The following is a 17,135-nucleotide window of genomic DNA, read 5'->3' as shown; positions in this document are numbered from 1 at the left end:
CAGTGACCGGCGCACCTGTTGCCAACCGAACCGCGCTACATATCCCCGCCCACAGCTGCACGCTGTGTTACGTATGCGTCTTTTTACAGAACAGGGAAACTTACTTTTTGGATACCCCTCGTAAATGCTAATAATGTTTACTCGATAGCATAAAATAGTGACGGTTTTAAATAATAAATAAAATTGACTTTTTAATAACAATAGCATTTAAAAATAAGATAAACTGTTGAACACAGCCAGTATCGGTTTCAATTTGTTCTTTCAAATCACAACATTTTTCAACTCGACGTTCTTTTTTATTCATAGTCAGAACGCAAGGCACAAACTTTGCTGAGACCATTCTTATTTCCAAATTTTCAAATAAAATTCGCTAAACCGAGCTCCAAGATAAACTACAAATCCCTAACATTAAATCAATGGTATGTTGATGGTCTGAAACACAATTTCTTTAATTTTCTGAACATTTTCATCTGTTGTTAATGGATGTTCGGAACAAGGTTTATCATCAATGGACATGTCACCATTTTTAAACTGAGATACCATTTGTGCACTTGATTTTTTTCCCATAGTGGGAACTTTGTAGTGTTTAACATTAAAACAGTTTCATCTGCATTTTTACTGAAACAAAATGTCACAGCTAGCGTGTAGCAGAAGTTCGTACTGCAGAAGCCCTGCCTACAGTAGAGCCATTCCGGGAACCTTGTATACGTTTTTATACAATTAAACTATTAAAATGTATTTGACTTAATAATAGCCACAGCTGAATATTCATCCTAGCATCCTGACACTAAACGCCAATAGCCTAACCTCGCATTACATTCTCACTTTCAGTATGTAATACCAGTGCTGTTGTTGCCCGTGATTGAACGCTGCTGCTTCACTTATCAGCGTATGGTTTGTGTTCGTAACACGTACTTCAGCTATGTCTTTGTCTAATAAGAAGAAATTTGATAGTGGGTGTTGTGTAATTAACAATAAGCGGAGCGTCAACTACTTGTTACAAGAAATCTGTAAGAAATTTTAGTGGTATTCGATTGCTTTGGACGGGTCATAGAATGTGTACGATTTGGCTCAATTGGTAAATAGTGATTTAAAAATCATTGAAGATTGGTTGTTGTTTACGTCATGGAAAGAAATGATACTGATCACAGATATTTTTCTGAAAATAAATTAAACTTTCTATAAACTCCAATTTGGTCTAAAAAATTAGAATAACAACAGTTGAAGGTTAAAGTACTTGTGGCTCTATATCAGGTTTATTACTTCATAGGACCTCATAGACCAAACATTGCCTTTATTAAGGTCAAGCCAGGTTTAGTAGGATATGTTCAGTACGCAGTTCAAAATGGAGGCAAGAAACTAGTTTCCACAAGATTATTCACCAACAAGCTATGTGCTGTGAAAATATGGGTTTTTAAGTAATGCAGGTTTATTGTTAATACATTGAATTATATTAGGTCTCACACACACACAAAAATAACCAGTTTAAACATTTTCTTCCAGAAATCAAGTGAAAATCCCAACATGCCCTATCATTGTGATACATGTTGGCTGAGCAAAGGAAATGTGCTGTAAAGATTTGTTTCCACTACACCAAGCTATTGACATGATCATGATTTAATAGACCAGGCTTTCAGATGATCACTGACCTTGGAAGTTTGCATTTCCAGTAGATTTTACCAGTTATCTCATTTGAAAACATGAAACTTCAAAGAGAAAGATCGTTTCTCTTGTATTAAAAGCTCTTGTCCCTTTTTGACACATTATCTTATTGATACCACTGTGAAACTAAGGGATAAATTTCTAACTTTGCCGCCTTCAATGATGCATCAACAAAATATAAAGCTATTTCAAAAACCTAAAAGTTATTTTAAAAGTTAGAAAATTGATTTAACGTCCTACCAATGAGAACTTGAAACAGTACTAAAAGGAATGCTGCAAGAATGCAGACCTTCCATTTTATAGGTAGGGTTTGAAATAAATTTAGTAGTCTAGTTTTAATATTAATTAATTTTATTGATTGATAATTAATTACTAGTCAATCAGCTAATTGTTACACATATATGTTTTTACAAATTTTGTTACAACTCTTTGAACGATGACTTAAATAAAAACAAATATTTTTTACAAGATGAATTTTCAGTTTTTATATTAACATATAGCTGTGAACCAATGTCAAAAAATAATTTTGTTAATTCAATTATAAAGCAACCCTTCCTAATGAAACCTAAAATTTGGTTGTTGGTTAAAAACAACAGCACAAATCTTTCACATACACATGAAAAAAAAAATTACTCAATAGAAAAACTGTGATACATGTTTTGTTAACACCAGTAAAGACTATTTAATTTTATTAAGCAACTAAAAAGATTTACTTTTTTTGCAAATCTTTAACTGTTTTCTTTGGAAACCTACTGCATTGGCTCAGTTACTAAAGAATTTTCTATTCTTGGGAAATTATTTTACATATGTAACCATATTGTATTTCAGTCACCTACTATGGCCCACCTATATTCTAAAACCTTTCAGTTTGGAGACCCCTGATCTGGAGTATAAGATTCTATTGGGGTTTCCTTTACACAAGCTTTCCTGTACCAGTGAGACTATCTCAGATGGGTTTCGAACAGAGCATAGTTACCTATTTTTACTGTATAGACTAACTCACCTGCTTAAGATTTCTCAAGATCTCATATAGAGAGAAGCTTAGTTTTTACAAAGCTGAACTACATATAGAGTTCCAGAATAGTCAGTTGTCTATTAATACACCACAATATTTTGTCTGGTACACCTATGTCAGTTTAAGTATTTCAGCTGCCTCATTTTTTCTTCTCCCATGAAAAACCTGGTGACTTTTGTCATTGTTTAGAACCTGATTGTCTGCAGTACAATACTGTTGGATATTGGCTGCAATGTACGATTATATTTCAAGTGTTTGTTTCTGGAGCTAAACAATCATATACAAACAACAAATACACAATACAATCCTTTTACACACCTTCGCACAACAAATGAAAAGAAGGAAACCAGATAAATCCTTGTGGAACACTGTAAAGCATCTGCATTCAAGAACAATATTTTCCAATATATTTAGTAAGTCTATTCATTTCCATTGTACTTGTATTTCAACAATTCTTTTACCTCCCAATTGTTTTAGTCAAATTAAACAATATGTTAAAAACAATCTGTTGAATCAGGACTGGAAAATTAGAATAAAAAATGTTTTATTGATTTGACCAAATACCAATGTAACCAAGAACTCCATAAGTATTTGACCTGCCAATTCCATTGAAGTGTTATGAATGATTTATTTTATCTTCAAAGATATAATCAGCTATGAAACCAAATGAAAAAAATATCAACAAAAATTATGCTTGACGCAGTTTTGACTAAATTCATGCACATTCAACATGCACACTATAACATGTGATTTCTAGGACACAATCATATTATATGAAACTGCTTTATCCTGCTTGAATATTACTTACCTCATAATTTTGCTGTTTTTTATCTGTTTCTGAGGGTTCATTCTCAGGAATTATGGAGTCCTCAACTACCAGTGACTGAGCACCAGGAGCTGAAACCATCAATAGTAACTGTGTCAGGCAAAATTCGAATTTTACGTTATCAGTGAAGGTAACGGCTGGAGTGGCCAATCTAAATTTCAACGCTACCGACATATTTTGCTTGTCCTCCTGAACAGAACATTATATTGTTTTAGGAGGTGCAAATCCAAAACATTTTTTAACAATTGAAATTAAAATATCATTTTGCGGTTATATTTGGGTATTGTGCTGGTTATCTATGATTTTCGGCGTTATCTGCGCCTGATACGTTATCTGATTGTTCTGAGATCAGAACAGGTTAGAACTGCACCAACAACCTTCCTGTGCAGTAGCCTTCACTGCCTCATGGATAAACATGGCATCCATTGCTCTATTGCAGCCTGTCCACTCTATTACTATCAGTTAGTTTGGAAGTTATTTATGTGATTATACCAATTACATGGTATACTTTAAATAAAAATAAAAATTTAATAAATAAAATTTTATTTTAGAATTGTAAATGGATAGGGAATAAAAAAGTAAATTTATATTGTAATCCAGCGGCAGGCACAACGCGCTTGGAATCTGGTCTAGACCTGACTTGATGGCAGTGAATGCTAAACAATAGTCTACAGTGGACTCAATCTTTTGTTATGCGGCGAACCTGCGTTGAGAGTGATTCAAACAGGCCTGCAGGAACAGGAGCGTAGTCGGTGCAGGCCAAGAAAACACGCTCTGCTTCCATTCCGAGTTGAGAAGCGATAGAGTAAAGTCTTTAGTGCGAGTTTAAAAGTAGTGTCGGGCGTAGGATCCGTCGGTATAGATTATTTTAATACCGAACTCCAAGACCTTCACGACCAAAGAGCTAAGTACTTTTGACTGAATTATTAAATTTTTCTAAATTTGAAATTTGAAAATTTAAGAAGTGAATTAATTTGAAATTGGAATTGAAATTTGAAATTAACGATCAAATTCTGTTGAGAGTGAACTAATATATATATATAAATTGTAAAAGGAGTAATTTATTTAAAGTCGAACGTAAAATTTAATTGAAATTATAGGGATTGTAGTAAAAATTAAGAGCTGCAGGTGCTGCACCATATCCTGTAGGAACTTGTGAAAAATTCCTGTTGAGAACTGTTTAGTTTTGTTTGAGAATTTTATTTTAAAGAAGTTTATAATTTTTATTTTATTAGTTTTGAGAAGAAGCCTATTTATTTTATTTCATACAAATTTATTCAACATTATTATTTTATTTTATATATTTTATACTCACGTATTTAGAGGACAGTGAGCCAATATTAAATCGAAAGTGCCTTGCCTAAGGAAGTAGTAATTTTAAACTATTGTGCAAAACATTTCATTGGTGGAATACAAGGTTAATAATTGACGTTTGAATTGATTTAATAAACCTGAATATTTCTAAAAAGGTGCAGTTTTAATTTCCACCAGTATCTACTTAAATCTTATGAGTTCGAGACTATTTAGGGTCATCATAATAAAAACAAAAATTTTGTATATTAACATTTAGTATACAAATAAGTGCGCCACTCTGCTATATTCTGGTGAACCTTAATAAAATTGAACTTAGTGGTTGTAAATTAATAAGTGGCTTGGATACGGAAAATTATAAAGTGTTTAATATTAAACTTTTAAAATGGCACTTAAGGTGGACTTGTTAACCAAGGAGGAATTGGACTATGAAATTAGGTTAAGAGGTGTGGAAGTGTCTCCTAGTCTTAAGGTGATAGATTTAAGGAAAAAGTTACGGCAGTTAATAAGTCTTGATGTAAATAGTAATTATTTGAACCTGAGTGGAAAGGTCGCTTTCAAGGAGGAATGGGATAAAATTAAGTTAGAAACCCAAGTATTAGGAAGTAGACTGGAGGAATCCATTGAACAGGGACTAACATTGGACATAGTTAGGTGTGAAACAAAAATAAATCATTGGCAGCGCCGACTGACTAACTTAAGTAAATTGTTTAAAATCGAAGAAAAGGATATAGCTAAACATGTTGAAAACCGGAATAGTATATTAAGTGAATTATTGTTAAAAATAAAAAACCTAAAAATTGACAAGGAAACATCTGATAACTTGGTGCGTAAGTTATCTGATTCCAATCTGGAAATAGAAGGTGAGCTGGAAGAGGCTGGTAAACCGGAAGTGAAAGATAAGTCTGGTCTAAATATGAGAGATGAGGTGTTTGTTTCGGGACGGCCACATTTAAGTTATAATAAACTACCGAACCCCATTGAGCGTTATTTGAAGGAGTTAAAAATCTGCGATGGATTAAATGTTCAAGAATTATTAGAATTCTTTAAAATAATCTTGAAACTTAAAAAGGAAACTAGATGTACGGAAGAGGACATTATGGAGATTGCGATTTCACATAGTCAGGGAGCTCTTTTGTCGAAACTATTGGAAATAAAACAGGACAATGTCACGGTCAAATTAATGCTTGAAATATTATTGAATTATTTCGTGCCATATCATCAGCGTGAACTTTTGAAATTTGAAAAGATGCACCGTCCCCAAAGATATAATGAAAGCTTATCCAACTACATTATAGACATTAAGGAATCAGTAGAAGTACTTTGTTGTAATATAAATGAAAGGGATGTTGTGGAATTAATTAAGGTGGGAATTAATCCTGAAACCAGAAATAAACTAGTGTTTATGGGAAATCCGAGCACATATTCCGAACTGGATGAGATGTGTATAAGGGCGAATAATGTAGGTTATGCTGACAACGTGAGGAAAACAGGGAATAATTTGAATGTGAATAGGAAGTATAATGTACCGGTTAACAGCATCAGGGCGAGGCAAGAAACAATAACTTGTTATAAATGTAATAGACCTGGTCATTATGCTTATCAGTGCCGGGAGGTAAACAGGAAACCTGTTGTAAACCAGCGGAGACCTATTGTAAACCACACTCCAGCTATAAACCCCGAAAATGTAGGTCGTAATGTACAGGAGTCAAAAAACTAGTTAGTAGGGAAAGTTCGAACAATGAGTTAAGGAAGGGCGAACTTTCCCGGTTACCTAAAATTGTGTCCAACAAAAATTCACATGAATTATCTGCTAAATTAAATCATACTTGGCAAAAGAAAAATTCGGAAAATATCAGTTCATTGCCCAGCTTAGAAATAGATTTTGGCAAGAATATATCATTAAATGTATTATTAGATACTGGTAGTAGTATAAATATAATAAGTGATAGACTGTATAAACTATTATTAGAGAATAAGATTGTAAAGTGTTACCAGTTATCTAACCTGACATGTATGAGTGCTGAAAATAAAAAAATGTCCGTAATCGGCAGTGTAAATATAAAAATAAAAATAGATATGTTCACCTGGAAAGTGGAATTTGTTATAGTGAAGGACTTAGCTCAAAAGGCAATTTTAGGAGCGAACTTTATAAAACATTCTGGTTTGTTAATAGACTTGAAAAATAATTGTTGTCGATTTGACTTTAATATAGAAAAGTGTATAAAATTTGTGCAAAATATTACAGTAGCGTGTATGAATACCAATCACACTTATAAAATAGGATGCGAAGAGGCCAGTAATGAAATAATAAAAATTATAAAGGAATTTCCAACGGTATTTACCGACAAAATTGGTAAAACTCTAGATTATGAGTATAAATTAAAAGTTAAAGATCATGAACCCGTAAAACTTAGACCATATCCATTGAATCCACCTAAACAATTAAAAATAAAAAAAATTATTGACGAATTATTGGAACAGGACATTATTCAACCAAGTGTGAGTCAGTACTCGAGTCCAGCCTTTTTAGTAGGTAAGGAAGATGGAAAATCGGAAAGATTAGTAGTTAATTACAAGGAGTTAAACAAGAAGTTGGAAGGAGTGAGTTATCCTATAGGCGACATGCACGAACTATATTACCATTTGAAGGGAAACAATTATTACTCAGTAATAGACTTAACCAAAAGTTTTTATCAAATAAGTTTAGCGAAGGAAAGCCAGGAGTTAACTACGTTCTCGGTACCTTTCGGAAGTTACAGCTTTAAACGAATTCCTTTTGGATTATTAATTGGAAGTGGGGTATTGTCGTCATATATGAATAAAATCTTAGGAGAATTGAGATTTACTTGCACTCTCGCCTTTTTGGACGATATTATTGTGTATTCGAAGACATTGGAGGAACATTATATGCATTTGAAACAAGTGTTAGAGTGTTTAAAGAAAAATAATCTTACTGTGAATCCGGAGAAAGTAAAATTTTGTTATAATGAAATTAAATTTCTGGGACATTTGGTTTCCAAAGACACTATAAGAATGGACCCTGACCGTACACGGACGTTATTAGAATCTCCGAGGCCCCGGGACAAGAAAGGTATTGCGAGATTCATAGGGATGACTAGTTATTTCTCTAAATTTATTCCAAATTATGCGGAAATAGCTCATCCACTCAATGAAATGAGGAAGAAGTCGTCCAAATTTGTGTGGGACCAAAAATGTCAGGAATCGTTCGATAAACTGAAACGAGCGGTTACCCGTCCCCCCGTGTTAGCCATCCCTGACTTCAACAAGGAGTTCACAGTCCAATGCGACGCGAGTGATAAGGCCCTCGGTTCCTGTTTATTACAGGAAGCGGACAATGGACATTTAAAACCGGTGGCCTATTATTCGAGAAAATTTAACGAAAGTGAGGTGAAACTTACTACCTATCAAAAGGAAGCTTTGGCAGTTGTCTGTTCAATAAATAAATTCCGTAATTTCCTAGAAATGAGACCATTCAACTTAGTGACCGACAACTCAGCATTGGCTTGGGTATTGTCCCACTTTCGTAAGTTAGGAAAATTAGGGCGCTGGGTGGAGGTTATATTGTCTCTACCATTTAAAATTACGCATGTTAAAGGTAATCAGAACCCAGTAGCGGACTATTTATCTAGATTATTTCAAGATAGTGAAGTTGACCACAATGTGTTACATGAACTAGAAAAATTAGTGAATAAGGACAAGATGAATGATAACTCTATAAAAATGAACAATGAAACTGTAAATAATAAGGACTTAGTAATAAGAGAGGAAACAGTGTCTATAAATAGTATAAGTACGATGCCTTTTAGCTTTATGGACTTAAAAACGCATCAGAAGCAGGATGTAAATATAACTAAAATTATGGAGGGTGTATTGAACTATACCAATAGTGATGTTTACAGTGTGGAAAAAGGGGTGTTATTTTATGTGAACAATAAAAACAATTCTAAAAGGATCTATTTACCTGAGCACTTATTCAAGGTTGTATACGAGTATTATCACAACTCATTGTCTGGCTGTCACTTCGGCATTTTAAAAACACAACAGAAAATAAATGAAAGGTTTTATCACCCTAAACTAAATGATTATGTGAAAAATAATGTAAAATGTTGTGAAGTGTGTTTGAAAGCAAAAAGTAGCAACTGGAGGGACCAAGGACCTTTGAACAGCAATCTGAGCAGTCGTCCAATGCAGAAGTTATACATGGATATTTATGGGCCATTACCTGCGTCTTCCAATCGAATGCAATACATCCTGATAGCAGTAGATGACTTCACCAAATATAATTGGATAATGCCACTCAGGAAATGCACCTCAGGTAATGTAATTAATGCATTAGAAAATAATATTTTCAAAAATTTTTCTTTGCCTGAAGAATTCGTGACGGATAATGGAACATATTTTGTCAGCGAGGAATTCAAAAGTTATTTGTTTAATTTGGGCATAAAACAAAGGACCATTATACCTTATACTCCTCAAGGAAATAAAAGTGAAAGGCAAATTCGAAATTTAAATCAAATTCTGACAGCTTATTATCATGACTGTAAAAAGAATTGGGACAAGGATTTGTACCATGTGCAAATGGCCCTAAATACTTGTCACAATGAAAGCATAAAGTCGTCTGCATTTGAATTGATGTTCAGTTTCAAAGCAAATGATGGTTTGTCACTAAAATGGCAAATTAAAGATATTTGTGATGAAAAATGGAGCAAAGATAAGAATGCAAAGATGGTTGAAGCTATTCAAAATTTAAAAAGACAAAATGAGCTGAATTCGAGAAGAAACCGATACAACCGAAATCACAGGCAATTAAAAATGTATGATGTAGTCTATTGTAGAATTACAAATCAGCGATATAAGCTAGATCTGAAATATGAAGGACCATTCAGAATAATTTCAATTATTAGCTCCAACTCATATGTGGTTCAAAATTTAAAAGAATTGAATGAATTCCGTAGAATACACTTGCAGGATGTGAAACCCACTGGGGAAAGAAGAATGCATATTTAAATATAACAAAAACAATATAATTACTGAGGGGTAAATAATTTGAATTACAAAATAAAAAAAAAGAACTGATTAAAAATTATGACGAATTAAATTAGTTGTAAGAATGAAGAAAAACTATATTGGATGTACGCTGTATGTATGTATGTTTGATTTGAGAAATTTCAGTGACAAGGAAGATTAAATTAAAATATATTGAACAATTGAGGAAATTCTACAGCCCTGTTAAATTGTAAATATTAACTTGAATTGTAATGTTGTAAAAATGTATTTTAAACTTGAAGAAACCTCAAGAGGAATAAAAAAGTTTATGATTTAGATAAAAGGGCACAGGTGAAGTAAACAGTTGCGATAACTACATGGTTTGGGAGAGGAGGAGTGTATTAAAACAATTCAGTATTTATTTTCTGAATAATGCACAAATCCAAAACTCATGGTCCGTAATTAATGTTATTAACATGAGTTATTTATGTTTGTATGTAAATTAATAACTAACACGAATGTTGGAATATTAATTTAAACTTGATAGTTGGATAAAATTTATGCCAAGGAAGAGGGGAACAGAAGAAAAAAGACTGTTATTTCTATGATAAACAACGGTATAGGTAAAAATAATAAAATAAGAACTGACACCCCCGTCTGGGGATATGTTTTAATTCTATATGAAGCTGCGACAACCAGTGAATGGGCGAGCCAACACACACAGCCGTGCAGGGCAAAGGTTCCAAGGACGACCCAACTAATAACGGACCGGACCTGCAATAAGCATCCCACAACAACAACCACCGACTACCTCGTTCTACCCATTGTGAAGGATTATCTGGATGGACTATCTTTATGGTAGGACTTAGAATTGTAAAAAGGTAGGTGGCAATTGGACTCTTAATATTTGCCATAGTTTAGGTCAAGGTTTCTATTGGGGAACTTAATTGTTTAAGTTTTCAAAAACAATCTAATAATGTATGGACTCTTTTAAAAAGAATTTATAATAATTAACGCTTGGTTAAAATAACTTGACAACTAGTATGCTGCCACTTCTTACAACTATTTATCAAAAATAAATTAAAACAAATATTATAAATAAAAAAAAAAAAAAAGGTTTTGTAGATTTGATGATGCATGTTAAGGCTAGGTGGAAATACAATTTCTAAAGGATGTGAGATAAATTTCTTAGATTTAAGTATTAAACTTGGCAGATACCAAGCGCTTTAAGGGGGGGTGTGTATACCAATTACATGGTATACTTTAAATAAAAATAAAAATTTAATAAATAAAATTTTATTTTAGAATTGTAAATGGATAGGGAATAAAAAAGTAAATTTATATTGTAATCCAGCGGCATGCACAACGCGCTTGGAATCTGGTCTAGACCTGACTTGATGGCAGTGAATGCTAAACAATAGTCTACAGTGGACTCAATCTTTTGTTATGCGGCGAACCTGCGTTGAGAGTGATTCAAACAGGCCTGCAGGAACAGGAGCGTAGTCGGTGCAGGCCAAGAAAACACGCTCTGCTTCCATTCCGAGTTGAGAAGCGATAGAGTAAAGTCTTTAGTGCGAGTTTAAAAGTAGTGTCGGGCGTAGGATCCGTCGGTATAGATTATTTTAATACCGAACTCCAAGACCTTCACGACCAAAGAGCTAAGTACTTTTGACTGAATTATTAAATTTTTCTAAATTTGAAATTTGAAAATTTAAGAAGTGAATTAATTTGAAATTGGAATTGAAATTGAAATTAACGATCAAATTCTGTTGAGAGTGAACTAATATATATATATAAATTGTAAAAGGAGTAATTTATTTAAAGTCGAACGTAAAATTTAATTGAAATTATAGGGATTGTAGTAAAAATTAAGAGCTTCAGGTGCTGCACCATATCCTGTAGGAACTTGTGAAAAATTCCTGTTGAGAACTGTTTAGTTTTGTTTGAGAATTTTATTTTAAAGAAGTTTATAATTTTTATTTTATTAGTTTTGAAAAGAAGCCTATTTATTTTATTTCATACAAATTTATTCAACATTATTATTTTATTTTATATATTTTATACTCACGTATTTAGAGGACAGTGAGCCAATATTAAATCGAAAGTGCCTTGCCTAAGGAAGTAGTAATTTTAAACTATTGTGCAAAACATTTCATTGGTGGAATACAAGGTTAATAATTGACGTTTGAATTGATTTAATAAACCTGAATATTTCTAAAAAGGTGCAGTTTTAATTTCCACCAGTATCTACTTAAATCTTATGAGTTCGAGACTATTTAGGGTCATCATAATAAAAACAAAAATTTTGTATATTAACATTTAGTATAGTGATCAGTTAAAATATTATGAATTTTATTAATATATTCCTTTATTATTGGTCATCGTTTGTTTTCCAGGGTGAGCGTATGAGTTCATTGTGTAATCAATCACATGTTATTTTTAAATGGAGAAAATATATTTTTATGTTATTAGAAGTTACCAGGTGGTTTGTAAGTAGATTATACATACATAACTACATTTGGACATTGTGGTTACGTTAGTTTTGCTTATTTATAAAACTTATGTTTGTTTATTACATGATTTATTCCCTTATAGAAACTTTGGTTAAATTTGTTTGCATTATTTTAAAATTTATTTTTATTGACTCCGGTAATGAGTTTATTATTGTATTTAGGCTATATGGAGGACAAAAATTAACTAATGGAAGACTAGTAGAGATGTAAATAGTTTTTTTTTACTATTTTTCCATGTTTATGAACTGTGTTCAATTTTTTACACAAACAATTTTTTTTACTAACTGTGCAATTGACAATGTCTTCCACGAGTGATAGTGCCATTCGGGAGTAATAAACCCAGTGTCCTGCGGTACTGACTAAGCGAGGACCGGCGTCAGGTGTCGCCGACAACAATTGTTGTCACAATAAATTATGACGTCACCAAATCTGGCAGTGGGGTTACCTGGACAACCTTGTACAATCTTTTTGGCTACTCTGACCTCATTTTGGGTAAGTTAAAAAATAATTTTCCCGCATTTACCATGACAGGTCAAATTCTTTTCAGCAGCGAATGTGTTAAGGGATGTTTTTCGTTTATTTTCATCAACACAGGCCAGCACCAAAGGTGCTGTCATAACCACATTGATGGCCATTGAAGCTCTTGTGTCACGCCGATATGAAATGTCCCCCTATTGTCCCCTCCACATCCCACCCAAAAGGGTGCAAGCCATACTGAAGTCATTTAAGAGAATATGCTAGATACTTTTTGAACAAAATTCATAATCTGACATAACCAATATTCTGAAGTTGTGTTAATATTTATTGTAATCAAGTACAAAAATGTATTTAAGTTTCTCTCCTGGCTGCCTTATTGTAATGCATCCACTTTCAATGAATTACTAGTGCCTAACCTACAGGACTAATCCATCTGTAACTGGCCTAAGGGATGTCTTATTAACAACTTACCCTTCGGTCTGACACAGGAATCCCATCGGATTAGGGTGCTACTGCGATTGTGACGGCTGACAATCTCAGAGAAGATGGAGGCCCGAGTCACTCTGTTGGGCCTCTGTACCATCCTCGGCTGAACCACTATGTGCTTGGCGGTGGCCGATGCCTTGAGTACGTGTTGGGTCTCTTCACAAAGGTGAGGCTCTGGGTTCACATTCACAATCATCGTAACAGTTTCCTTGCCCTGTAGTGCATGTTGGAACAGATGAGTCAGTTTGGAGTCTCGAAATGGTATGAGTTTGTTCTCATTGTTCAGTTGGTTCTCCCTGCAAGAAAGGACAAATACATTAAAGTTAAGAATAAAATATAGTTTTGGTCATGAAAATCAGCAGATACAGCACTGAAAAAAGAAAAAGAAGAAAAAAACAGTTATCAGACTAGTACTAATGGCTTTCTCAGAGCAAGTGAGAGGATAAAAGTTAAAAACACAGGGTAGGTTGAACAGCTCAATATTGTAGTCACTTATGTAGCATACTAATATTCTGTTATAAGTGTTAACACTTTGGCAATTATGTTTGTCCGTAGCATCTTTGAGCAACACACCTGCAGGAAACAGGTGTTTTCTTTTCACTTGCCATTTCTTATGTGGGCTAATCCAGTAGCAGCTAGGAAAACAGTATTTACCGCTGAACCTGAAGGTTTTAGATTTTTAATTCGAAACCTTAAAAATAAATTAAATATTCAGAAGCACATTGTTTGATTAATAGCTTTAAAAGGATTGGTATTGTTACCGACATTGTTTCAGTGTTATTTAGCAATAACATTTACAACAGTGAGTCAAAAGTAACTTTTAATTATTTGTAGATAACACTTCTACTTTGGTTTTTGTACCAATAAGTTCGAACAGGAATTAAGTGGAATTTTTTTATCAAACCTTCTTCAGTGGTCTGATAATAAATAAAGATAAAATACATCTTAACCTCAGGATTAGACTGAAGTTGTGAAACTGTTTTGTTGGTGAGTTTATTGTGTATTGTATAGATATTGCTAGATATAGATATAGTAATATATTTAGGATAAAAATTTGATGCAAACTTGAAACATTTAAACCAAATTAACAAAATAAAATTATTAGTAACACCATTTCTTCACTCAGGGTGAAAGCCTTATATTACATTTTGTTACATCTATTTTGGTGATGTGGATTGTAAAAATATACTAACATTAAACAAAGTCTTAATGATGTGTCAAAACTGAATTTCGAACAACTGTATCTTTAAAATGATTTTAGAATGGTCGTGACTCAAAAATTGAATCCATAGTTAAAGACTGAAAGCAAGTGGACTCCAAAATGAACATGAACGCACTATACAATTTAGTGGTTTAATGGAATTAAATGTACAGCAATTGTTCTGAAAGCCATGCAGTTTATTTTAAGAAACCCTCATTCCCTTTACAGTGTCACTATAATGAACTTAGAAATTTTGGGACATCTTTGAAACCCTTCATTACATTCTTAAGAACAATTAGGTGTAAGGATTACTCTAGTAAACAAAGTAGCAAGTAGCAGAATTATAGTATTGCTGTTACCATAAAATGAACCAGCCAGTGGGGGGAGAAGTACATCAGTTTCTTAGTGACCACCAAGAGGTTTGAATTAGTGTGCCCAATAGATCTTAAGATGTAGTATGTTTCAGTAATTCTTTAATTTAAAAGGCTTAAGATGGCAACAGAAGGTAATCAGAGCTACGAGTCTGGAGAGCTTAGCAAGCACATGAACACTAACACATACATATATGTATAAAATGTCACACTATTTGCTTTAAGTGTTTTTGAAATCTCTTTATCAGTAATGATAATTTCATCACTTCCACAGTCTGTTTTCTTTCAATTACCAAAGTTACAATGTAATATGCGTTGAAATCATTTTTAAGGAAGTAGTTATAATCCAAGAATAAACCAAATTCTAAGTTTCAAAACTTAAATTATAGCCATTAAAAAGATTTCATGAGAGCAATGTATATTGTATTTTGTATTTATGGATGCCTTTGTTTAGTGCAACAATTTGAAAATAAGTTCTTTGCAAATATTTCTATCCCAACGTCCAAAACTACTTGCATAAGCTGTTCGTATTTCACAGTTTGATTATGAAATGTTCAAAACAGTTTCTTGGCAAGCACCAAAGAGAGAAGAATAATCTGTGTACAAAAATCTGCTCAGCAGTTCCAGAGATTCTGTAATTAGTCAGTGTGTGTGGCATTTGACTTATGTACACATTGGATGACATTGTGGTATATCAAATTCTGGTATTTTATATTATGCTTTGTATACAAGTTTAAGTTCATTACATTTAGCAACTTGTAAAATAGAAAATCAGCCTAAGTTCCTAGTTTGTTTAATCGCTATAATCCATAACACAAATGTATTCTACAGACAAAAATTACAACAATCCTAATCGAACATGGGCCACATAGATTAAATTATAAAAATAAAGAGTATTTCCAACAAACCTGATGGTATTGAAACATCTGCTCAGGACGTGCAGGGAACAGTTGATATTTTGTGACTCCTTGAGACGAAGACCGGCATTAAGAGTTTTTTTCTGTCTTTCAGCACCAGCCAAATCACAAATAGAAATGCTACATAGACAACAAACAAAATTTAACAAGTTTTGGAGTGTAAAACAGCTTTGCTTATAAGAAAATAACATTCTGTACTATGGAAATTAACAATATTAAGCAAGTCACATCATTACACGTAACAATTCAATGAGTCTTAGCATCTCATCTATAACGAACCTTTTTAAAACATTGACGACAAGTTGGAATTGAAAAAGGAGTTGCAACTTTGTTTTCGTATTTATCACTTTGTGTTATAATAAGTAGTGTTTGACGACGAAGAACTGAAAAAACTGACCTGCTCACAGTGACTGTCTCTGGCGCTTCCACGTTGGGACACTTCATCAGCTTGATGGTAAAGATACAGTGGGACCTGCTTGACCTTGAATTCATTCCAGTTGCAGCAACGTGCAAGTTGTTTTTACCGAACATCAAAACCTTGTATGCTTCCTCCTCTGATTGAACGAAAACATACCTCAGACCTGAAACACAAAGTTGATATACGCCTTAACCCTTTCACACATCAAGAAATTACATTCTGTAAACGATACAGTCGGGTTTTGTCAGACTGTGCTGCTTCTTGTTTTTCATATGGAGACCAATGGCAATAAGTCCTTATGACACAGACCTCCAGGTTTTTCTTCACTTAAGAGCCTGTAGAGAAACAACAGTGAGATTCCCCCATAACCACAATGTTAAACCTCATGGACTAATATGCCTTTATTTCTTATCGCAACGTTACAGGAGACGTCTCGTTTTAAAGGTATGATGAATATGCATCCAAACGATTTTTAGTTTTTCTTCCTAAGTGTATAAAATACAAAACATAGAAAATATTTAGAATATATGTATTAAAGTTATAATATTGTTACAGTTTGGATGCATATTAATAAAAGGGTATCTTTAAAATTAAAAATCTTCCATATTTATACTACAAAAAATAAGGAATAAGTGTTTGAAACTTAACTTTGTTCTTATGGGGCTAAAATCAATATGGCCACCAGTGCAACTGACTCTTATGGGTTTACTAAATTTACAATTCCTTTGCCTTTTGGGGTAACTAAAATATTCCAGTCTTTGAATGTATGAAAAAAAACAATACATTTATAAATAATAATAATTAATTAATTTCTAATGTACAAAACAGAACATAAACACTTTGTTACTTTTGGAAATTGTGTCTTGCAAAAGAGACAATTTACTTTACTATTTTAGTTACAGTCTAATGCATCCTACTGAAACAATGT

The 17,135-nt window shown here is 33.1% G+C and overlaps 1 protein-coding gene across 2 annotated transcripts in view; it reads right to left on the bottom strand.

Annotated features, from left to right (window-relative positions):
* Nucleotides 1-17,135, bottom strand: part of LOC124354239 (kinesin-like protein KIF20B) — a 77,090-nt gene that overhangs the window by 42,961 nt on the left and 16,994 nt on the right. For both annotated transcript variants that reach the window (XM_046804547.1, XM_046804549.1), the window contains exons 8-11: nucleotides 16,187-16,370; nucleotides 15,781-15,909; nucleotides 13,286-13,596; nucleotides 3,486-3,574 (exon numbers count right to left, since the gene is read on the bottom strand). In XM_046804547.1, coding sequence (XP_046660503.1) covers nucleotides 3,486-3,574; nucleotides 13,286-13,596; nucleotides 15,781-15,909; nucleotides 16,187-16,370 — 713 coding nt within the window. The remainder of the gene's footprint in view (nucleotides 1-3,485; nucleotides 3,575-13,285; nucleotides 13,597-15,780; nucleotides 15,910-16,186; nucleotides 16,371-17,135) is intronic.

This window comes from Homalodisca vitripennis, chromosome 2, assembly GCF_021130785.1.
Source record: "Homalodisca vitripennis isolate AUS2020 chromosome 2, UT_GWSS_2.1, whole genome shotgun sequence".
NCBI lineage: Eukaryota > Metazoa > Arthropoda > Insecta > Hemiptera > Cicadellidae > Homalodisca > Homalodisca vitripennis.
This window is presented reverse-complemented; position numbering and strand designations above follow the sequence as displayed.